Source organism: Hetaerina americana, unplaced genomic scaffold, assembly GCF_022747635.1.
Source record: "Hetaerina americana unplaced genomic scaffold, ioHetAmer1.1.p SCAF_268, whole genome shotgun sequence".
NCBI classification, from domain to species: domain Eukaryota; kingdom Metazoa; phylum Arthropoda; class Insecta; order Odonata; family Calopterygidae; genus Hetaerina; species Hetaerina americana.
In genome coordinates this window covers 24,339-47,887 of record NW_027286839.1, presented here as the reverse complement: position 1 = coordinate 47,887, position 23,549 = coordinate 24,339, and the positions used below count along the sequence as shown (strand labels likewise).

General features: G+C 53.0%; 1 protein-coding gene across 1 annotated transcript; it reads right to left on the bottom strand.

Moving 5' to 3' along the window:
• Positions 1-2,337: 2,337 nt before the first annotated feature.
• Positions 2,338-23,185, bottom strand: LOC139689655 (cell surface glycoprotein 1-like). The gene is made up of 5 exons (XM_071586843.1): positions 22,635-23,185; positions 13,270-13,450; positions 12,406-13,052; positions 3,155-3,335; positions 2,338-2,937 (listed from the first exon to the last, which is right to left on the bottom strand). Exons 1-5 carry the CDS (start codon positions 23,183-23,185, stop codon positions 2,338-2,340), a joined length of 2,160 nt encoding a protein of 719 aa, XP_071442944.1.
• Between the last annotated feature and the right edge of the window lie 364 nt (positions 23,186-23,549).

Sequence of the window (23,549 nt, the reverse complement as noted above, 5' to 3'; positions counted from 1 at the left end):
AGTTCTTGGTCGGACTTAGGGAAAAATTGGGCGATTCGTGCTAGTGCGCAATCCAAGAACCATGCAAGAGGCTGAGGAATTTTTCTAACCTAGAGGATGCTCGTAATCACTCAGACGTTAGAAAAGTAAACTTCTTGCAGAACCATGACTTTGGTATGCCCGTGCGCAGTCCTAACGTGAAGACACCGACAAACTTTCCGTACAGTGACCCGACACGATATTTTACAAGGAGTCATGTTCAACCCCATCTCGAGCCAATCTTAAACCCCACTGTGAGCCCTAGTCTTTTCGGATCAAGTGCACGCAATCCTGACAAATGTAAACACGAAGCCTTCACAGTCTACACTGTCGGTGGGTGGAGGGAACGTATCTAATGCGCCTCGGACTTGTATTTACTGTAAAAAGGTGGGACACATCGCGCACTATAGCCGTACAAAACCCCGCGCATGTTATAACTGTGGGGAAGGGAGCCATGTCAGTAAAGATTGCCCTCTGATGATTTTCGGCGTGTGCAAGCAAGCGGGCCATCGCCCGATAGATTGTCCAACCCCCACCCAAAAGCGAGATCAGGGAAACGCGGCCACCCCGGCCGGCAGGTCGGGGACGAATTAGTGCTCGTCGTAGCACCAGAAGTCGGCTTAACGGTCTCGGTTACAGTACTAGGTAGAGTGTATTCCTTTTTAGTGGATACCTGTGCCGCTGTGAGTATTATGCAGAGTACAAGTTTCCCTTTTGAAAGCCTAAAAATTGACGACTATTCCTCCCCTGTGAGAAGTGCCTCCGGCCATGCGCTCGCCACAGTAGGGCAATGCAACATAACTTTCATTATCGATGGAGAAGTTTATCCTCACGATACATTGAGTGCAAATCTAGGGAAATTACCGTATGACGGTACTTTCCCTAGATTTGCCGGTTGGGAGATCTGGAGATACGTCCGCCCTGACCTCGAAATCTCGATCGACTGTCCGTTACAGGCTTCATCCCACCTATATACCAGCCCGGACCCCGAATCCGAGGCCGAGCGGGCATAGGGAGGTAGCACGGTCCGAGACGGACGGTCGGCCGGATTCTGGTCCGAGGGGATGTACCTCCAGGTCACATTGCGTGACAAATCCTTTATTAATAGCATAAATAATCTTACAACATCAGGGTAGGTCAACAGGACCCCCCTGACTTTGAATAAAGAATACATAACTGCCATATTATCTGTGTAAACATTTATTAGTGTATCCGGTTCCGTGACACTGATGGCGTGGTGTGCTGCCATCAAGGCCGCCAGCCCCTCCGCTTCCAAGATGGGCCGCTCTTGCTCTAGCGCCCAAATCTCAGTCGTCCGGAGCATGGGGATGGTCCACGCCGTCTGCTATGGTGTGGCATCGGCGTATACATCCATGACGTAGTGGAAATTTGTAAATTCCCTTGGTGCGTGCCGGACTCCGTCATCCCGTAAGCGGGCCAACCAGGTGGTGTAGCGTTGCGCCGTCTGGGTAATCAGGAACAACGGGAGTCGGAGGACATAAACACACCATGAAATGAATCCCGCTGCTTTCGGGATGTCGCGGTTTCTAATGCGCTTGATTACTTTAATAATATACGCGATTCTACGCAGGGAGTATCTGGTAAGACTGAGGGTCATGGCTATTGTATCTATTTTAACTCCCAGGTATTTGATTCTGGTTGCCGGGACCAAGCGGCTTTTCTTATCGTTAATTTGAATTTGTAGTTCCTGGCGTAGGAAGTCTACCACCTCTAGGATCAAGTGTTCCGTAGAGTCGTCAAACAACAGCAACCAGTCGTCTAAATATGCAATCATAACTATTTTGAATTTCCGATGGACTTCGTTTATCACCGCCCGCGCCCACCTCTGCATGATTGCAGGCGCTAGCGCGTGGCCCATTGGCAGGCGTGTCCAAGTATATGTCGTGCCCCGGTGATAAACTCCGTAATTATGCCGATGCGACGGCTCGATCGGCACTTGCCAAAAGGCATCTTTTAGGTCAATCTTAATTAGAAGGGAACCTGGGGGGATTGACCCTAGGGCTTGTGCCGCGGATTTTAATGTGAACCGTGGTGTGCGGATGAACCTCGTCCAAGCCGATAGATCCTGGATTACCCTGACGCCGCCTCCCGCCTTCGGGATGGCAATTAGGGGAACGCATTGGTTGCCCGTCCTATGGTCAGGATGCCTCGATTGTCTAACTTGTGTATATATTGATCGATTAATACCGTTGGACATGTTGGGATGAATACATGTGGTGCCTGCTCCAGCATGGGCAGATTGGCGCCATACCAAATGGTGTCCCGGGTGGATTGGCATTGGTAGTAAAATTTCCCCGCCTAGGGGAAGTAATCGTCCTCCTCTGCCACGTCCTCTGGCTCTTGCGCATCCTCGGGGGCATCCGGGTCATCGCCGGGCTGCACCGCCTCCTCCGGGTCGTAAGTAATGGGGTCGACGGGTTCCGGGGCGTCCGCCGTTCCCAACGGTCCGGGAATCCGCCATGCGCTGGGTTCTATATCGTCGTTATTATCACTGTCACTGTCACTGCACTGTGGGTTTTCCTGTTCGGATCCTGGTTCGCTTGGGGAATCTGTGGCGTCACTCACCGATTCGGAGTCCGTTTGCCACTCGTCTGGATTGTCCGGTTCCGCGCTGTCACGACAGAGCAGGAATTCTCCCAGCTGCTGCAGTGTCGGCTTGTGGCCGTTAGGGCTGCCCTCAACCGCAGCGGGTGTCGGCTGGGGCACGTGCACGCTTTCAATTGTTGTATCTGGCGGAGGACCCACGGCCGCCGCCTCGGCGACCACGGCCGCGAAAGGGCTGCTGCGGCTGTCCTCCTGCATTTCTCGGGCGTGCCTGTTGTTGGGTTGGTTCTCCGGCGTACCACTGCTGGGGTGTTTGGACGATGATGGTGGGAGGCGGCGGTGGGATAGCGTTGGCTGGCAGCCGGAGTAATGCGTTTCCCGTTGTGTCCGTTAAACGCATTGCCGCCTCCCACCCATGGGCCTGGACGATGGCGAGGACCCTGATACGATTATAAATGATGTGCCGGCTCGTCTCAGGCAACGTCGGCCAGTCAGCCGCCAAATCTAACATCGCGTCCAAGTCATGAAGGTCGCGTTTAGTTAAACGCTGAGAGCCCCGTGCTGCCTTTACCTGATGGCAGAGTTGCATCACCCCCTGATCGTCCGCCGGCGGGGCGATCCACGTGGGTGGACCCGGCTGGCGGAGGGCCGCAAAGGTAAGCTCGTCGGGGGCTGGCGTTCCGGGTCTTGCCTGACTTTGATCTTGGGGTAACTGCCATTCTTGAGTGGCTTGTTGCAGTGGCTTGTTGCTCCTTCATACAACCAGAACCAACTAGAAGAGTTAACTGGAAACTATTTAAAGAAAACTGCTTGGCCATTAACCTTGTCCCATCTCCTGCTAGCACTCCAGACAGCATTGGGACAGCGGCTCAAGATTTTACAAGCACCTTAACCAAAATCATTCATCGCTCTTGCTACCCTCCTTCTCCGGCCTCCATCGCTGGTGCCACACTACCTACGGATATTTTGCACTTAATTTCACTTAGAAACAAGGCCAGAGCACTCATGTCAACGCACTCATATGCGTCAAGATAAAATCGGCTTCTGTGCACTTCAAAAATTTGTAACATACAAAAGTAGAACATACTGGGAAAAGACTTGGCAAGAGAAAATAAGTTCACTCTCACATAACGACAATTCGGTATGGACCCTATCCCACTGTCTGCGAAGGAAAAAGGTACCCATCGCGCCAATACCACATGATGGGAGAGCACTATACAATGACTGCGACAAAGCAAATACCTCTGCCAACTCCCTCCATTGCATTTTAAAAAACCATAATACATCATCGTTGGATTCAGAAGCGTTGAACAGCGTCTCTTGCCTGTCACTTTGCCCATTCCACATATTCCCGGAAATTACGTCTCATGGACTTAACTCCATTTGTTGCGTGGAAATAGTAGGGTTGGGTTCGTGGAATCAAAGAGGGGCTTTCATTGCAATACATTTATTGGACTTACTACACAAGGAGTCCAGCCCGGAAGGAAAGAGGAAGCGTAGAGACAACAGCAGGTTCGGCCTCCGTAAGAGATTTCCACAACCTTTAGTGTCTTCAGTCACTGCTCTGCTTTGCTTATAGAGCAGTTTCTTGCAAGGGCTCTTGCGTAGCCCTTACACTGCGCCTTTCCAGCCTCCAAGACTACTAAGGCGGGAAGAATTCTTCAGCGCTTTCAGTCGTTGGATTTATTCCCACTCAGAGCAGCCTTGGCTTCTTCTTTGCCGGAAGGGTGTCTTGCTCGTCTTGGCATGCTATGGGGCGCTTGTAGCGGTCCCATGGCCAGACCCTTATGTCGCCAACCCGGAGATTTACTTTTACTTCCGCTTCTGCCGCTTTTATGAAGAATTTTCCAGATATTCTAGGCAGAAGGACGTCCAGGGTTTCCAGCTTTCCGTCCTCGTGCATCTCGGAAACGCGGGCGTAAGCACCGCGTGCCATGATGTCACGAAGAGCAGAATTCTGCACCACCTGAATTTGAGCGAGACTCGTTCGCGACACTCCTGACCGTACCGGAGCAGCGTACGTGATGACAGGCAGCACGCACGCTTGGTACAGTCTACGCTTCCTGTCCATACTCAGGACCAGCGCTTACTACACGAAGCGCTTGGGCGTTCCTAAGGAGTTTCCGGTCCATCAGCACTCCGAGGTAGGTAACTTCGGATTCCCACGGTAGGGCGACTCCATTCACTGTTAGGTTCACTCCTGGCGGCCGACCATTTCCTGGATGGAAGATGATCGCCTTCGTCTTCTGTGCGTTAACAGCAAAGCGCCATCGGCGGTACCATTCAAGGAGATCCGCCACAGCGCTCTTCAGTCTTCGCACCGCGGTCACCTTCTGCCAGGAGCAGCACAGGAGGGCCGTATCGTCGGCATAGAGAGACAGGATCTCGAGGTTCCCACGTGGAGTTGGAATGTCGTGGGAGTAGATATTGTAAAGCATTGGTCCGAGGACTGATCCCTGGGGCACGCCGGCGGAGATCCGACGCACCCCTGAATTCGCCCCGAGCCATTGCACGGTGAATGTCCTGTCTCTCAAATAGGAGTGAACCATCCGAACAATCAAAGGTGGGAAATGGAGTCGTCTCATCTTCAACAAGAGAGCCGGATGCCAGACGCGATCGAACGCCTTACTGACTTCGAAGATGGCCCCAGCAACCGCCCTATTCCTGTTGAAGCTGTCCGTGATGAAATCCGCCGCTCGCACCAGCCGATGGACTGTGGAAGGCTGCGCACGGAAACCAAACTGCTCCTCCGGGAGGATGTCATTCTCCCGGACGAAATCAGTCAGCGGCCGTTGCAGCAGTCGCTCGAATATCTTACCGAAGCCGTCGAGCAAGGAGATAGGCCGGAATTCTCCGGGACCCACCTCCAATTTCTGCGACTTCGGCAGGCAGATGATTCTCGCTCTTTTCCAAGTGGTCGGGAAGTAGAAAATCCTGACACAGCCATTTAGGAATTTTGTCAGGGACCTCTCCGCCGCCTTTGGAAGCTCCCGAATGACCACATTGGGAATGTTGTCGCTTCCGGGGGCCTTCCTCGTGCGTAGGTGACGTATTGATTCTTTGACGTCCTTCTCGTCGAATCTTGGAATTTCCGAGGCGTCTTTCAGATCGGCGTCTCCGGGTCTTTCAAACGCCTCGATTTCTTCTTCAATCTCGGCAGAAGCGGGATTCCCAGGATTGGGTGAAAAGCTGCAGACCAAGTGATCAGCGAGCAGTTCCGCCTTCTCCATGGGAGATCGTGCCTCTCTGTCTCCGTCGGTAATAATCGGGTCAAGTCTTTGAGGGGCCCGCAGCCTCCGGCATATCTTCCACACCGACGGCAGGTCCTCGTTGCCGTCTTACGATAGGAGCTCATCCAGCAGGTGCGCCTCCCAGTGGCCCGATCGGACCTCCCGGAGGGCATCCTGTACCGACGCGTTGAGCTCTGAGAGCTGCCTTCTCACATCCGCTGTACGATATTTCTGCCATTGGCGCCGCACGTTGTTTTGCCGCGAAATGAGGCCTCTAACCCCCGCTGGAAGTGGAACCCGAAGATACGAGTTTCGTTGTTCCTATAGCGGTATCGAGGCCTTCATTGCACCGTCTATTGCAGAGGTGAGGTGGCTGACCATTTGATCGGCAATCTCCGGTGAAGTCGGCTCCAGTGGCTCTCTTGGCAGCTCCTCAGCGATGACGTTGCAGAAACTGCTCCAGTCGGCCGACGACAGATCCAATCGCCGGGTGGAAGACAGCACTGGGATTCGGCTCCCCACTGCCAGGATGATCGAGTTGTGGTCCGACGACAGTTCCACGCATATGTACAAACTCAGGGACGTCCTTACATTGTGAGCAATCGCAATGCCTAAAACGTCTCCTTGTTCGTGCGTGGGTACCGCCGGTCCTAAGATGGTTAGGCCTTTTGCATCTGCTAGCTGACGCAGGGATTCTCCTCTCGGGTTCGAGGACCGTGAATTCCAAGTAGGATGCTTGGCATTCAGGTCCCCCAAGATGACCGATGGTCCGCTGTCCCCCGCAAGGTACTGGATGAGATCCGGATCCCAAGGTTTCCCGGGTGGGAAATACAGAGATGAGACCCGGAGCCCTCCTCCTCTTGTCCGTACGTCCACCGAAACAGACTCCGCATGCGGGTGAGAAATCTCTCTACATGCTCGGTGCTCGATGGACCTGTAGACGAGGATGGCCGCACCTCCTGATGTTTTAAGTCGTTGTCGCCTGGGATCCCTGTCCGCCCTATAGATGGTCCAGCCAGGTAACCTCCAGGCGTCCGTTAGCCGAAGGTTCGTTTCATTGACAGCGACGACTATGGCTCCCTTCTCCTGGAGGAACGCCCGTAATTCCTCGCGTCGGCGAAGAATTCCGTTGGCGTTCCATTGCGCAAGCAGGACGGGTCGTTCAGCCATGGTTGGTTAAATTTCCGATCCTGCTGCGCACCAGCTCTTCCAGGAGTGAGAGGAGAAGTTTGCCCTGCGTCGAGGTGACGAGTTTCTTCAAGGTGTATGCAATAACGGCAATGGTCTGCCATAATTCCTGGTTTTCTCTGTCTGGTGTCAGCGAGGACTCTGCGGAAACTGGAGACTTATCAGTTGATGTCCCCTCTCTCCGTTTTTCCTGTTTCTGGCTTGGTTTTTCGCCTTCTTCACTTGCCGTTTGGAGGGTGTTCCCAAGCGCCCTCTGGGTTGGCTTCGTAATGGCTTTTCCTTCTTTCTCGGTGGTGATCGGGGATTTCATCTTCTGCTTCTTTTTCTTCTTCTTCCCTTCGGAAGAAAAAGGAAGGGTCGCTTCCTTCGGAGGGAGGCTGTCGGGGGGTGACAAGTTCCCCTTGGTGGCCTCTACTACGGCTGGCGCTGGTGGTGGTTCTCGGACCACCTTAGCATCTTTAGGTGGATCTGTGATATCCACCTCCATGTTCCCCTCTCCTCCAGAGAGAGCCTGAACCTTGTCCTGAGAAGGGCCCTTCAGGATTGCTCCGTAGGTTGTAGCGTGATCGACTTGTCGGAATGGTTTTTGTCCCGGTTCCGCTGCCGGTTTTTTGGGCGCCTGCTTCCCTGGTGCTGGCTTGCGTGCGTTGGCGTGTTGTCGCCGCTCAGCCTCCTGAAAGGCGGGACACCGGAGAGAGACGGCCGCATGAGGTCCTCCGCAGTTCGCACAGATGGAATCATCTCCCCTTCCTCGGGAGCATTCCTTGACTGCGTGTGCTCCTGCACAGCGCATGCAGCGTTTCGCACACCAGCAAGCTATGCCGATGTGTCCAAACCGCATGCAGTTGCTGCACTGGAGTGGACCTCTGTCTCCACGGTAACGCTCCACAGTGACGTAGCGGTGGCAGAGCTGGCATATGTCACCGGGGGCGATGGCCGATGGAGTCTTTACCGCGTTCGCTACGTGGCGATCAATGGGGACCGTTTTTCCGTCCTCCGTGACCGTAAGGCGACGTACGCTACGAATTTCGTATCCGAGGGATCTGTCCCTCGGATACCTTTTCGACTGCTATCCACCGAGAGATACCCTTGATGAACAGCTTCATCCCTGGCACCCTTTCAATGGGCTGCGAGTGGTGTTGGATTTTCTTCCTCTGCAGCAAGGAGAGTGCCTTTTCATGCCCCTCTCTGTTGGAGGTGATGATCCGGATTCAAGCTCTTCGAACTTCCAAGCCGAAAGCATCACCTTTGTAGCCCAACAGCTGGTTAATCAGTCCCTGGACGTCGGTGACCCCATAGACGACGATAGGCGGTGGTCGCAGCGTCTTAGGTGCCGGTGCCGGTAGAGGTGTGGCTTCCGGGACGGCTGCGTCGTTCGTCAGAAGCGGTTTCCTTTTCTTCCTCTTGGAAGAAACCAAGGTAAATCCGCCGTCGTCTTCCCCCTCCTCTGTGCTCAGCGCACGCTCCGCCCTATCGTCTCCTTGAAGATTCGGCATCCGCGTAACCGCGGAATCTTCTTGCTTCTGGTTCCTTACAGATGCCTTCTTTCGCTTGACGCCGCCTGCGGTGTCCTTCACCACCTGGCCCTGTAAAGGGCCAGGTGGTGAAGGCCTGCTAAGGGCCCTGTAAAGGGCCCTGTAAAGGGCCAAGGTCTGCTGTTGCCTCCGTTGTCCCGCTTCGGGTCTTCGTCTCCTCCAAGCACTGCGACGGGCTGAGAGCCAAGGCTTCAACACCTGATGATGAATTTGCCGAGGGCTTAGATACCCCCGGCAAAACAGCTGGAGGTTCGTTGCCTTGCGGACGATTATTCCCACGCTGTGTAATTCCCTTCGTGGACATGAAGTCTCCGAAGGAGTTGGCACGACGGTGTATCTTCCTCCTTACCTGGACCACCGGAAAAGCAGAGTTGCTAGATGAAATCCGAATAAAGTAGTAGGCTCTCGTCTGATGTCTCCTATATTCTGGCAATCAAGTTGGGGGGCTCGGGGTTTATATATGAATTCCCGGGTACAAAGACCGGGCGCCGAATTCCGTGTCATTAGCGAAAGTGGAGAGAGTAGGTTAACCTCGGTAGTGGGTGACTGTGTCCTGCCACTGTTCACCAAATTTGCTATCGCGGAATCGGCGAAAAGGACACTAGCTCGCATGAGTCCTTCTAGTTGTCCAAGCATCATGTCCCCGCGACATTGTGTATTGAGACTGCCATCTACTTGGCTTTTCCGAAACATCAGAACTAGCATCATGTCCCCGCGACATCACCCCGGCTTTGAAATCAAACTGTTAGCCCCTTAGAAGTCAACCTTGCTTTCTCCGCTGTTGTCTCTACGCTTCCTCTTTCCTTCCGGGCCGGACTCCTTGTGTAGTAAGTCCAATAAATGTATAGCAATGAAAGCCCCTCTTTGATTCCACGAACCCAACCCTACTATGTCCACGCGACATATTGGTATCAGGTGTGGGGTGGCGGAGTCTTGGAGCGGCTTATTTAAATGCAACTTCCGTTCCGTTCATCATGCTTCATTCGTTTGATTGAATTTCGATTTAAGAAGTAGTTACGCGTAATGCCAAAAGGAAACTAACCCCATTTTTTTATTAACGATAATCGGTTATATTGCTAACATATGGCGAATGAATTTTTTCCTAGCCGTATTGTCTTTAATTCATAATGGATTTCGGTGGCAAGGGCACGTATGGGCGCTTTGGCGAATCTCTGCCTTGGGAGCGTGATTTATCACCAAACAATACGAACCTAGTTGATTTTACTTCCGCTGTTTATATGATAGAAAGCGCCCCTGTTTCCCTCCAACTATGCAACAAACATTTTCAGGACATCACATTCATTTAATTCCGAGTTTTAACGGTGATGGGGACACAAGCATCGAGGATTTTTTGAACAGTCTTAAGTTAGTGAGTCATCTTAGCGGGTGGAGTGAGAATCAGACCTTAAGCGTAGCACGGCTGCGTCTGAGCGGTACTGCTGCCGAATTCATTAAGTCAAATTTTCACGTTATTGAGTCTTATGAACTTTTTTCTCAACTAATGAAAAAGCGCTTCATTCCCAACATTTCACTGGTCTCTGTTGAAAGAATGTTCACACGCTGTTTGCAACGACCCTTGGAAAGCGTGAACGAGTATTCTTCCCGTCTCAGGGAATTGGGACGAAAACTAAGGGATGCTTTTCTAGACCCAGACTCACAAGCGACAGGAATTATGCTCGAAAACCGCCTCCTCTCACAGTTCTTGGTCGGACTTAGGGAAAAATTGGGCGATTCGTGCTAGTGCGCAATCCAAGAACCATGCAAGAGGCTGAGGAATTTGCTAACCTAGAGGATGCTCGTAATCATTCAGACGTTAGAAAAGTAAACTTCTTGCAGAATCATGACTTTGGTATGCCCGTGCGCAGTCCTAACGTGAAGACACCGACAACCTTTCCATACAGTGACCCGACACGATATTTCACAAGGAGTCATGTTCAACCCCATCTCGAGCCAATCTTAAACCCCACTGTGAGCCCTAGTCTTTTCGGATCAAGTGCACGCAATCCTGACAAATGTAAACACGAAGCCTTCACAGTCTACACTGTCGGTGGGTGGAGGGAACGTATCTAATGCGCCTCGGACTTGTAATTACTGTAAAAAGGTGGGACACATCGCGCACTATAGCCGTACAAAACCCCGCGCATGTTATAACTGTGGGGAAGGGAGCCATGTCAGTAAAGATTGCCCTCTGATGATTTTCGGCGTGTGCAAGCAAGCGGGCCATCGCCCGATAGATTGTCTAACCCCCACCCAAAAGCGAGATCAGGGAAACGCGGCCACCCCGGCCGGCAGGTCGGGGACGAATTAGTGCTCGTCGTAGCACCAGAAGTCGGCTTAACGGTCTCGGTTACAGTACTAGGTAGAGTGTATTCCTTTTTAGTGGATACCTGTGCCGCTGTGAGTATTATGCAGAGTACAAGTTTCCCTTTTGAAAGCCTAAAAATTGACGACTATTCCTCCCCTGTGAGAAATGCCTCCGGCCATGCGCTCGCCACAGTAGGGCAATGCAACATAAATTTCATTATCGATGGAGAAGTTTATCCTCACGATACATTGAGTGCAAATCGAGGGAAATTACCGTATGACGGTACTTTCCCTAGATTTGCCGGTTGGGAGATCTGGAGATACGTCCGCCCTGACCTCGAAATCTCGATCGACTGTCCGTTTCAGGCTTCATCCCACCTATATACCAGCCCGGACCCCGAATCCGAGGCCGAGCGGGCATAGGGAGGTAGCACGGTCCGAGACGGACGGTCGGCCGGATTCTGGTCCGAGGGGATGTACCTCCAGGTCACATTGCGTGACAAATCCTTTATTAAGAGCATAAATAATCTTACAACATCAGGGTAGGTAAACAGGACCCCCCTGACTTTGATTAAAGAATACATAACTGCCATATTATCTGTGTAAACATTTATTAGTGTATCCGGTTCCGTGACACTGATGGCGTGGTGTGCTGCCATCAAAGCCGCCAGCCCCTCCGCTTCCAATATGGGCCGCTCTTGCTCTAGCGCCCAAATCTCAGTCGTCCGGAGCATGGGGATGGTCCACGCCGTCTGCTATGGTGTGGCATCGGCGTATACATCCATGACGTAGTGGAAATTTGTAAATTCCCTTGGTGCGTGCCGGACTCCGTCATCCCGTAAGCGGGCCAACCAGGTGGTGTAGCGTTGCGCCGTCTGGGTAATCAGGAACAACGGGAGTCGGAGGACATAAACACACCATGAAATGAATCCCGCTGCTTTCGGGATGTCGCGGTTTCTAATGCGCTTGATTACTTTAATAATATACGCGATTCTACGCAGGGAGTATCTGGTAAGACTGAGGGTCATGGCTATTGTATCTATTTTAACTCCCAGGTATTTGATTCTGGTTGCCGGGACCAAGCGGCTTTTCTTATCGTTAATTTGAATTTGTAGTTCCTGGCGTAGGAAGTCTACCACCTCTAGGATCAAGTGTTCCGTAGAGTCGTCAAACAACAGCAACCAGTCGTCTAAATATGCAATCATAACTATTTTGAATTTCCGATGGACTTGCGACGGCTCGATCGGCACTTGCCAAAAGGCATCTTTTAGGTCAATCTTAATTAGAAGGGAACCTGGGGGGATTGACTCTAGGGCTTGGGCCGCGGATTTTAATGTGAACCGTGGTGTGCGGATGAACCTCGTCCAAGCCGATAGATCCTGGATTACCCTGACGCCGCCTCCCGCCTTCGGGATGGCAATTAGGGGAACGCATTGGTTGCTCGTCCTATGGTCAGGATGCCTCGATTGACTAACTTGTGTATATATTGATCGATTAATACCGTTGGACGTGTTGGGATGAATACATATGGTGCCTGCTCCAGCATGGGCAGATTGGCGCCATACCAAATGGTGTCCCGGGTGGATTGGCATTGGTAGTAAAATTTCCCCGCCGTGGGGAAGTAATCGTCCTCCTCTGCCACGTCCTCTGGCTCCTGCGCATCCTCGGGGGCATCCGGGTCATCGCCGGGCTGCACTTCCTCCTCCGGGTCGTAAATAATGGGGTCGTCGGGTTCCGGGGCGTCCGCCGTTCCCAACGGTCCGGGAATCCGCCATGCGCTGGGTTCTATATCGTCGTTATTATCACTGTCACTGTCACCGCACTGTGGGTTTTCCTGTTCGGATCCTGGTTCGCTGGGGGAATCTGTGGCGTCACTCACCGATTCGGAGTCCGTTGGCCACTCGTCTGGATTGTCCGGTTCCGCGCTGTCACGAAAGAGCAGGAATTCTCCCAGCTGCTGCAGTGTCGGCTTGTGGCCGTTAGGGCTGCCCTCAACCGCAGGTGGTGTCGGCTGGGGCACGTGCACGCTTTCAATTGTTGTATCTGGCGGAGGACCCACGGCCGCCGCCTCGGCGACCACGGCCGCGAAAGGGCTGCTGCGGCTGTCCTCCTGCATTTCTCGGGCGTGCCTGTTGTTGGGTTGGTTCTCCGGCGTACGACTGCTGGGGTGTTTGGACGATGATGGTGGGAGGCGGCGGTGGGATAGCGTTGGCTGGCAGCCGGAGTAATGCGTTTCCCGTTGTGTCCGTTAAACGCATTGCCGCCTCCCACCCATGGGCCTGGACGATGGCGAGGACCCTGATACGATTATAAATGATGTGCCGGCTCGTCTCAGGCAACGTCGGCCAGTCAGCCGCCAAATCTAACATCGCGTCCAAGTCATGAAGGTGGCGTTTAGTTAAACGCTGAGAGCCCCGTGTCGCCTTTACCTGATGGCAGAGTTGCTTCACCCCCTGATCGTCCGCCGGCGGGGCGATCCACGTGGGTGGACCCGGCTGGCGGAGGGCCGCATAGGTAAGCTCGTCGGGGGCTGGCGTTCCGGGTCTTGCCTGACTTTGGCCTTTGGGTAACCGCCATTCTTGAGTGGCTTGTTGCAGTGGCTTGTTGCTCCTTCATACAACCAGAACCAACTAGAAGAGTTAACTGGAAACTATTTAAAAAAAACTGCTTGGCCATTAACCTTGTCCCATCTCCTGCTAGCACTCCAGACAGCATTGGGACTGCGGCTCAAGATTTTACAAGCACCTTAACCAAAATCATTCATCGCTCTTGCTACCCTCCTTCTCCGGCCTCCATCGCTGGTGCCACACTACCTCCGGATATTTTGCACTTAATTTCACTTAGAAACAAGGCCAGAGCCCTCATGGCAACGCACTCATATCCGCCAAGATAAAATCGGCTTCTGTGCACTTCAAAAATTTGTAACATACAAAAGTAGAACATACTGGGAAAAAACATGGCAAGAGAAAATAAGTTCACTCTCACATAACCACAATTCGGTATGAACCCTATCCCACTGTCTGCGAAGGAAAAAGGTACCCATCCCGCCAATACCACATAATGGGAGAGCACTATACAATGACTGCGACAAAGCAAATACCTCTGCCAACTCCCTCCATTGCATTTTAAAAAACCATAATACATCATCGTTGGATTCAGAAGCGTTGAACAGCGTCTCTTGCCTGTCACTTTGCCCATTCCACATATTCCCGGAAATTAGTCCTCATGGACTTAACTCCATTTGTTGCGTGGACATAGTAGGGTTGGGTTCGTGGAATCAAAGAGGGGCTTTCATTGCAATACATTTATTGGACTTACTACACAAGGAGTCCAGCCCGGAAGGAAAGAGGAAGCGTAGAGACAACAGCAGGTTCGGCCTCCGTAAGAGATTTCCACAACCTTTAGTGCCTTCAGCCACTGCTCTGCTTTGCTTATAGAGCAGTTTCTTGCAAGGGCTCTTGCGTAGCCCTTACACTGCGCCTTTCCAGCCTCCAAGGCTACTAAGGCGGGAAGAATTCTTCAGCGTTTTCAGTCGTTGGATTTATTCCCGCTCAGAGCAGCCTTGGCTTCTTCTTTGCCGGAAGGGTGTCTTGTTCGTCTTGGCATGCTATGGGGCGCTTGTAGCGGTCCCATGGCCAGACCCTTATGTCGCCAACCCGGAGATTTACTTTTACTTCCGCTTCTGCCGCTTTTATGAAGAATTTTCCAGATATTCTAGGCAGAAGGACGTCCAGGGTTTCCAGCTTTCCGTCCTCGTGCATCTCGGAAACGCGGGCGTAAGCACCGCTTGCCATGTGTCACGAAGAGCAGAATTCTGCACCACCTGAATTTGAGGGAGACTCGTTCGCGACACTCCTGACCGTACCGGAGCAGCGTACGTGATGACAGGCAGCACGCACGCTTGGTACAGTCTACGCTTCCTGTCCATACTCAGGACCAGCGCTTACTACAAGAAGCGCTTGGGCGTTCCTAAGGAGTTTCCGGTCCATCAGCACTCCGAGGTAGGTAACTTAGGATTCCCACGGTAGGGCGACTCCATTCACTGTTAGGTTCACTCCTGGCGGCCGACCATTTCCTGGATGGAAGATGATTGCCTTCGTCTTCTGTGCGTTAACAGCAAAGCGATCTCGGCGGTACCATTCAAGGAGATCCGCCACAGCGCTCTTCAGTCTTCGCACCGCGGTCACCTTCTGCCAGGAGCAGCACAGGAGGGCCGTATCGTCGGCATAGAGAGACAGGATCTGGAGGTTACCACGTGGAGTTTGAATGTCGTGGGAGTAGATATTGTAAAGCATTGGTCCGAGGACTGATCCCTGGGGCACGCCGGCGGAAATCCGACGCACCCCTGAATTCACCCCGAGCCATTGCACGGTGAATGTCCTGTCTCTCAAATAGGAGTGAACCATCCGAACAATCAAAGGTGGGAAATGGAGTCGTCTCATCTTCAACAAGAGAGCCGGATGCCAGACGCGATCGAACGCCTTACTGACGTCGAAGATGGCCCCAGCAACCGCCCTATTCCTGTTGAAGCTTTCCGTGATGAAATCCGCCGCTCGCACCAGCCGATGGACTGTGGAAGGCTGCGCACGGAAACCAAACTGCTCCTCCGGGAGGATGTCATTCTCCCGGACGAAATCAGTCAGCGGCCGTTGCAGCAGTCGCTCGAATATCTTACCGAAGCCGTCGAGCAAGGAGATAGGCCGGAATTCTCCGGGACCCACCTCCAATTTCTGCGACTTCGGCAGGAGGACGATTCTCGCTCTTTTCCAAGTGGTCGGGAAGTAGAAAATCCTGACACAGCCATTTAGGAATTTTGTCAGGGACCTCTCCGCCGCCTTTGGAAGCTCCCGAATGACCACATTGGGAATGTTGTCGCTTCCGGGGGCCTTCCTCGTGCGTAGGTAACGTAATGATTCTTTGACGTCCTTCTCGTCGAATCTTGGAATTTCCGAGGCGTCTTTCAGATCGGCGTCTCCGGGTCTTTCAAACGCCTCGATTTCTTCTTCAATCTCGGCAGAAGCGGGATTCCCAGGATTGGGTGAAAAGCTGCAGACCAAGTGATCAGCGAGCAGTTCCGCCTTCTCCATGGGAGATCGTGCCTCTCTGTCTCCGTCGGTAATAATCGGGTCAAGTCTTTGAGGGGCCCGCAGCCTCCGGCATATCTTCCACACCGACGGCAGGTCCTCGTTGCCGTCTTGCGATAGGAGCTCATCCAGCAGGTGCGCCTCCCAGTGGCCCGATCGGACCTCCCGGAGGGCATCCTGTACCGACGCGTTGAGCTCTGAGAGCTGCCTTCTCACATCCGCTGTACGATATTTCTGCCATTGGCGCCGCACGTTGTTTTGCCGCGAAATGAGGCCTCTAACCCCCGCTGGAAGTGGAACCCGAAGATACGAGTTTCGTTGTTCCTATAGCGGTGTCGAGGCCTTCATTGCGCCGTCTATTGCAGAGGTGAGGTGGCTGACCATTTGATCGGCCATCTCCGGTGAAGTCGGCTCCAGTGGCTCTCTTGGCAGCTCCTCAGCGATGACGTTGCGGAAACTGCTCCAGTCGGCCGACGACGGATCCAATCGCCGGGTGGAAGACAGCACTGGGATTCGGCTCCCCACTGCCAGGATGATCGGGTTGTGGTCCGACGACAGTTCCACGCATGTGTACAAACTCAGGGACGTCCTTACATTGTGAGCAATCGCAATGCCTAAAACGTCTCCTTGTTCGTGCGTGGGTATCGCCGGTCCTAAGATGGTTAGGCCTTTTGCATCTGCTAGCTGACGCAGGGATTCTCCTCTCGGGTTCGAGGACCGTGAATTCCAAGTAGGATGCTTGGCATTCAGGTCCCCCAAGATGACCGATGGTCCGCTGTCCCCCGCAAGGTACTGGATGAGATCCGGATCCCAAGGTTTCCCGGGTGGGAAATACAGAGATGAGACCCGGAGCCCTCCTCCTCTTGTCCGTACGTCCACGGAAACAGACTCCGCATGCGGGTGAGAAATCTCTCTACATGCTCGGTGCTCGATGGACCTGTGGACGAGGATGGCCGCACCTCCTGATGTTTTAAGTCGTTGTCGCCTGGGATCCCTGTCCGCCCTATAGATGGTCCAGCCAGGTAACCTCCAGGCGTCCGTTGGCCGAAGGTTCGTCTCATTGACAGCGACGACTATGGCTCCCTTCTCCTGGAGGAACGCTCGTAATTTCTCGCGTCGGCGAAGAATTCCGTTGGCGTTCCATTGCGCAAGCAGGACGGGTCGTTCAGCCATGGTTGGTTAAATTTCCGATCCTGCTGCGCACCAGCTCTTCCAGGAGTGAAAGGAGAAGTTTGCCCTGCGTCGAGGTGACGAGTTTCTTCAAGGTGCATGCAATAACGGCAAGGGTCTGCCATAATTCCTGGTCCTCTCTGTCTGGTGTCAGCGAGGACTCTGCGGAAACCGGAGACTTATCAGTTGATGTCCCCTCTCTCCGTTTTTCCTGTTTCTGGCTTGTTTTTTCGCCTTCTTCACTTGCCGTTCGGAGGGTGTTCCCAAGCGCCCTCTGGGTTGGCTTCGTAATGGCTTTTCCTTCTTTCTCGGTGGTGATCGGGGATTTCACCTTCTGCTTCTTTTTCTTCTTCTTCCTTTCGGAAGAAAAAGGAAGGGTCGCTTCCTTCGGAGGGAAGCTGTCGGGGGGTGACAAGTTCCCCTTGGTGGCCTCTACTACGGCTGGCGCTGGTGGTGGTTCTCGGACCGCCTTAGCATCCTTGGGTGGATCTGTGATATCCACCTCCATATTCCCCTCTCCTCCGGAGAGAGCCTGAACCTTGTCCTGAGAAGGGCCCTTCAGGATTGCTCCGTAGGTTGTAGCGTGATCGACTTGTCGGAATGGTTTTTGTCCCGGTTCCGCTGCCGGTTTCTTGGGCGCCTGCTTCCCTGGTTCTGGCTTGCGTGCGTTGGCGTGTTGTCACCGCTCAGCCTCCTGAAAGGCGGGACACCGGCGAGAGACGGCCGCATGAGGTCCTCCGCAGTTCGCACAGATAGCATCATCTCCCCTTCCTCGGGAGCATTCCTTGACTGCGTGTGCTCCTGCACAGCGCATGCAGCGTTTCGCACACCAGCAAGCTATGCCGATGTGTCCAAACCGCATGCAGTTGCTGCACTGGAGTGGACCTCTGTCTCCACGGTAACGCTCCACAGTGACGTAGCGGTGGCAGAGCTGGCGGATGTCACCGGGGGCGATGGCCGATGGAGTCTTTACCGCGTTCGCTACGTGGCGATCAATGGGGACCGTTTTTCCGTCCTCCGTGACCGTAAGGCGACGTACGCTACGAATTTCGTATCCGAGGGATCTGTCCCTCGGATACCTTTTCGACTTCAATCCATCGAGAGATACCCTTGATGAACAGCTTCATCCCTGGCACCCTTTCAATGGGCTGCGAGTGGTGTTGGATTTTCTTCCTCTGCAGCAAGGAGAGTGCCTTTTCATGCCCCTCTCTGTTGGAGGTGATGATCCGGATTCAAGCTCTTCGAACTTCCAAGCCGAAAGCATCACCTTTGTAGCCCGACAGCTGGTCAATCAGTCCCTGGACGTCGGTGACCCCATAGACGACGATAGGCGGTGGTCGCAGCGTCTTAGGTGCCGGTGCCGGTAGAGGTGTGGCTTCCGGGACGGCTGCGTCGTTCGTCAGAAGCGGTTTCCTTTTCTTCCTCTTGGAAGAAACCAAGGTAAATCCGCCGTCGTCTTCCCCCTCCTCTGTGCTCAGCGCACGCTCCGCCCTATCGTCTCCTTGAAGATTCGGCATCCGCGTAACCGCGGAATCTTCTTGCTTCTGGTTCCTTACAGATGCCTTCTTTCGCTTGACGCCGCCTGCGGTGTCCTTCACCACCTGGCCCTGTAAAGGGCCAGGTGGTGAAGGCCTGCTAAGGGCCCTGTAAAGGGCCCTGTAAAGGGCCAAGGTCTGCTGTTGCCTCCGTTGTCCCGCTTCGGGTCTTCGTCTCCTCCAAGCACTGCGACGGGCTGAGAGCCAAGGCTTCAACACCTGATGATGAATTTGCCGAGGGCTTAGATACCCCCGGCAAAACAGCTGGAGGTTCGTTGCCTTGCGGACGATTATTCCCACGCTGTGTAATTCCCTTCGTGGACATGAAGTCTCCGAAGGAGTTGGCACGACGGTGTATCTTCCTCCTTACCTGGACCACCGGAAAAGCAGAGTTGCTAGATGAAATCCGAATAAAGTAGTAGGCTCTCGTCTGATGTCTCCTATATTCTGGCAATCAAGTTGGGGGGCTCGGGGTTTATATATGAATTCCCGGGTACAAAGACCGGGCGCCGAATTCCGTGTCATTAGCGAAAGGGGAGAGAGTAGGTTAACCTCGGTAGTGGGTGACTGTGTCCAGCCACTGTTCACCAAATTTGCTATCGCGGATTCGGCGAAAAGGACACTAGCTCGCATGAGTCCTTCTAGTTGTCCAAGCATCATGTCCCCGCGACATTGTGTATTGAGACTGCCATCTACTTGGCTTTTCCGAAACATCAGAACTAGCATCATGTCCCCGCGACATCACCCCGGCTTTGAAATCAAACTGTTAGCCCCTTAGAAGTCAACCTTGCTTTCTCCGCTGTTGTCTCTACGCTTCCTCTTTCCTTCCGGGCCGGACTCCTTGTGTAGTAAGTCCAATAAATGTATAGCAATGAAAGCCCCTCTTTGATTCCACGAACCCAACCCTACTATGTCCACGCGACATAATGGTGTCAGGTGTGGGGTGGCGGAGTCTTGGAGCGGCTTATTTAAATGCAACTTCCGTTCCGTTCATCATGCTTCATTCGTTTGATTGAATTTCGATTTAAGAAGTAGTTACGCGTAATGCCAAAAGGAAACTAACCCCATTTTTTTATTAACGATAATCGGTTATATTGCTAACATATGGCGAATGAATTTTTTCCTAGCCGTATTGTCTTTAATTCATAATGGATTTCGGTGGCAAGGGCACGTATGGGCGGTTTGGCGAATCTCTGCCTTGGGAGCGTGATTTATCACCAAACAATACGAACTTAATTGATTTTACTTCCGCTGTTTATATGATAGAAAGCGCCCCTGTTTCCCTCCAACTATGCAACAAACATTTTCAGGACATCACATTCATTTAATTCCGAGTTTTAACGGTGATGGGGACCAAGCATGGAGGATTTTTTGAACAGTCTTAAGTTAGTGAGACATCTTAGCAGGTGGAGTGAGAATCAGACCTTAAGCGTAGCACGGCTGCGTCTGAGCGGTACTGCTGCCGAATTCATTAAGTCAAATCCTCACGTTATTGAGTCTTATGAACTTTTTTCTTAACTAATGAAAAAGCGCTTCATTCCCAAAATTTCACTGGTCTCTGTTGAAAGAATGTTCACACGCTGTTTGCAACGACCCTTGGAAAGCGTAAACGAGTATTCTTCCCGTCTCAGGGAATTGGGACGAAAACTAAGAGATGCTTTTCTAGACCCAGACTCACAAGCGACAGGAATTATGCTCGACAACCGCCTCCTCTCACAGTTCTTGGTCGGACTTAGGGAAAAATTGGGCGATTCGTGCTAGTGCGCAATCCAAGAACCATGCAAGAGGCTGAGGAATTTGCTAACCTAGAGGATGCTCGTAATCACTCAGACGTTAGAAAAGTAAACTTCTTGCAGAACCATGACTTTGGTATGCCCGTGCGCAGTCCTAACGTGAAGACACCGACAACCTTTCCGTACAGTGACCCGACACGATATTTCACAAGGAGTCATGTTCAACCCCATCTCGAGCCAATCTTAAACCCCACTGTGAGCCCTAGTCTTGCGGATCAAGTGCACGCAATCCTGACAAATGTAAACACGAAGCCTTCACAGTCTACACTGTCGGTGGGTGGAGGGAACGTATCTAATGCGCCTCGGACTTGTAATTACTGTAAAAAGGTGGGATACATCGCGCACTATAGCCGTACAAAACCCCGCGCATGTTATAACTGTGGGGAAGGGAGCCATGTCAGTAAAGATTGCCCTCTGATGATTTTCGGCGTGTGCAAGCAAGCGGGCCATCGCCCGATAGATTGTCCAACCCCCACCCAAAAGCGAGATCAGGGAAACGCGGCCACCCCGGCCGGCAGGTCGGGGACGAATTAGTGCTCGTCGTAGCACCAGAAGTCGGCTTAACGGTCTCGGTTACAGTACTAGGTAGAGTGTATTCCTTTTTAGTGGATACCTGTGCCGCTGTGAGTATTATGCAGAGTACAAGTTTCCCTTTTGAAAGCCTAAAAATTGACGACTATTCCTCCCCTGTGAGAAGTGCCTCCGGCCATGCGCTCGCCACAGTAGGGCAATGCAACATAACTTTCATTATCGATGGAGAAGTTTATCCTCACGATACATTGAGTGCAAATCTAGGGAAAGTACCGTATGACGGTACTTTCCCTAGATTTGCCGGTTGGGAGATCTGGAGATACGTCCGCCCTGACCTCGAAATCTCGATCGACTGTCCGTTTCAGGCTTCATCCCACCTATATACCAGCCCGGACCCCGAATCCGAGGCCGAGCGGGCATAGGGAGGTAGCACGGTCCGAGACGGACGGTCGGCCGGATTCTGGTCCGAGGGGATGTACCTCCAGGTCACATTGCGTGACAAATCCTTTATTAAGAGCATAAATAATCTTACAACATCAGGGTAGGTAAACAGGACCCCCCTGACTTTGATTAAAGAATACATAACTGCCATATTATCTGTGTAAACATTTATTAGTGTATCCGGTTCCGTGACACTGATGGCGTGGTGTGCTGCCATCAAGGCCGCCAGCCCCTCCGCTTCCAATATGGGCCGCTCTTGCTCTAGCGCCCAAATCTCAGTCTCCCGGAGCATGGGGATGGTCAACGCCGTCTGCCATGGTGTGGCATCGGCGTATACATCCATGACGTAGTGGAAATTTGTAAATTCCCTTGGTGCGTGCCAGACTCCGTCATCCCATAAGCGGGCCTACCAGGTGGTGTCGCGTTGCGCCGTCTGGGTAATCAGGAACAACGGGAGTCGGAGGACATAAACACACCATGAAATGAATCCCGCTGCTTTCGGGATGTCGCGGTTTCTAATGCGCTTGATTACTTTAATAATATACGCGATTCTACGCATGGAGTATCTGGTAAGACTGAGGGTCATGGCTATTGTATCTATTTTAACTCCCAGGTATTTGATTCTGGTTGCCGGGACCAAGCGGCTTTTCTTATCGTTAATTTGAATTTGTAGTTCCTGGCCTAGGAAGTCTACCACCTCTAGGATCAAGTGTTCCGTAGAGTCGTCAAACAACAGCAAACAGTCGTCTAAATATGCAATCATAACTATTTTGAATTTCCGATGGACTTCGTTTATCACCGCCCGCGCCCACCTCTGCATGATTGCAGGCGCTAGCGCGTGGCCCCCTGGCAGGCGTGTCCAAGTATATGTCGTGCCCCGGTGATAAACTCCGTAATTTTGCCGATGCGACGGCTCGATCGGCACTTGCCAAAAGGCATCTTTTAGGTCAATCTTAATTAGAAGGGAACCTGGGGGGATTGACTCTAGGGCTTTGGCCGCGGATTTTAATGTGAACCGTGGTGTGCGGATGAACCTCGTCCAAGCCGATAGATCCTGGATTACCCTGACGCCGCCTCCCGCCTTCGGGATGGCAATTAGGGGAACGCATTGGTTGCCCGTCCTATGGTAAGATTGCCTCGATTGACTAACTTGTGTATATATTAATCGATTAATACCGTTGGACGTGTTGCGATGAATACATGTGGTGCCTGCTCCAGCATGGGCAGATTGGCGCCATACCAAATGGTGTCCCGGGTGGATTGGCATTGGTAGTAAAATTTCCCCGCCGTGGGGAAGTAATCGTCCTCCTCTGCCACGTCCTCTGGCTCCTGCGCATCCTCGGGGGCATCCGGGTCATCGCCGGGCTGCACCTCCTCCTCCGGGTCGTAAGTAATGGGGTCGACGGGTTCCGGGGCGTCCGCCGTTCCCAACGGTCCGGGAATCCGCCATGCGCTGGGTTCTATATCGTCGTTATTATCACTGTCACTGTCACTGCACTGTGGGTTTTCCTGTTCGGATCCTGGTTCGCTTGGGGAATCTGTGGCGTCACTCACCGATTCGGAGTCCGTTTGCCACTCGTCTGGATTGTCCGGTTCCGCGCTGTCACGAAAGAGCAGGAATTCTCCCAGCTGCTGCAGTGTCGGCTTGTTGCCGTTAGGGCTGCCCTCAGCCGCAGGTGGTGTCGGCTGGGGCACGTGCACGCTTTCAATTGTTGTATCTGGCGGAGGACCCACGGCCGCCGCCTCGGCGACCACGGCCGCGAAAGGGCTGCTGCGGTTGGCCTCCTGCATTTCTCGGGCGTGCCTGTTGTTGGGTTGGTTCTCCGGCGTACGACTGCTGGGGTGTTTGGACGATGATGGTGGGAGGCGGCGGTGGGATAGCGTTGGCTGGCAGCCGGAGTAGTGCGTTTCCCGTTGTGTCCGTTAAACGCATTGCCGCCTCCCACCCATGGGCCTGGACGATGGCGAGGACCCTGATACGATTATTATTGATGTGCCGGCTCGTCTCAGGCAACGTCGGCCAGTCAGCCGCCAAATCTAACATCGCGTCCAAGTCATGAAGGTCGCGTTTAGTTAAACGCTGAGAGCCCCGTGCTGCCTTTACCTGATGGCAGAGTTGCATCACCCCCTGATCGTCCGCCGGCGGGGCGATCCA

Coding starts and splice junctions, on each gene's coding strand:
- LOC139689655 (XM_071586843.1), bottom strand. CDS start 23,185: ATGCAGGAGGCCAACCGCAGCAGCCCTTTCGCGGCCGTGGTCGCCGAG. Junction 13,451..22,634: donor TCCACCCGGGACACCATTTG/GTATGGCGCCAA, acceptor GGTTGTATGAAG/GAGCAACAAGCCACTGCAAC. Junction 3,336..12,405: donor TCCACCCGGGACACCATTTG/GTATGGCGCCAA, acceptor GGTTGTATGAAG/GAGCAACAAGCCACTGCAAC.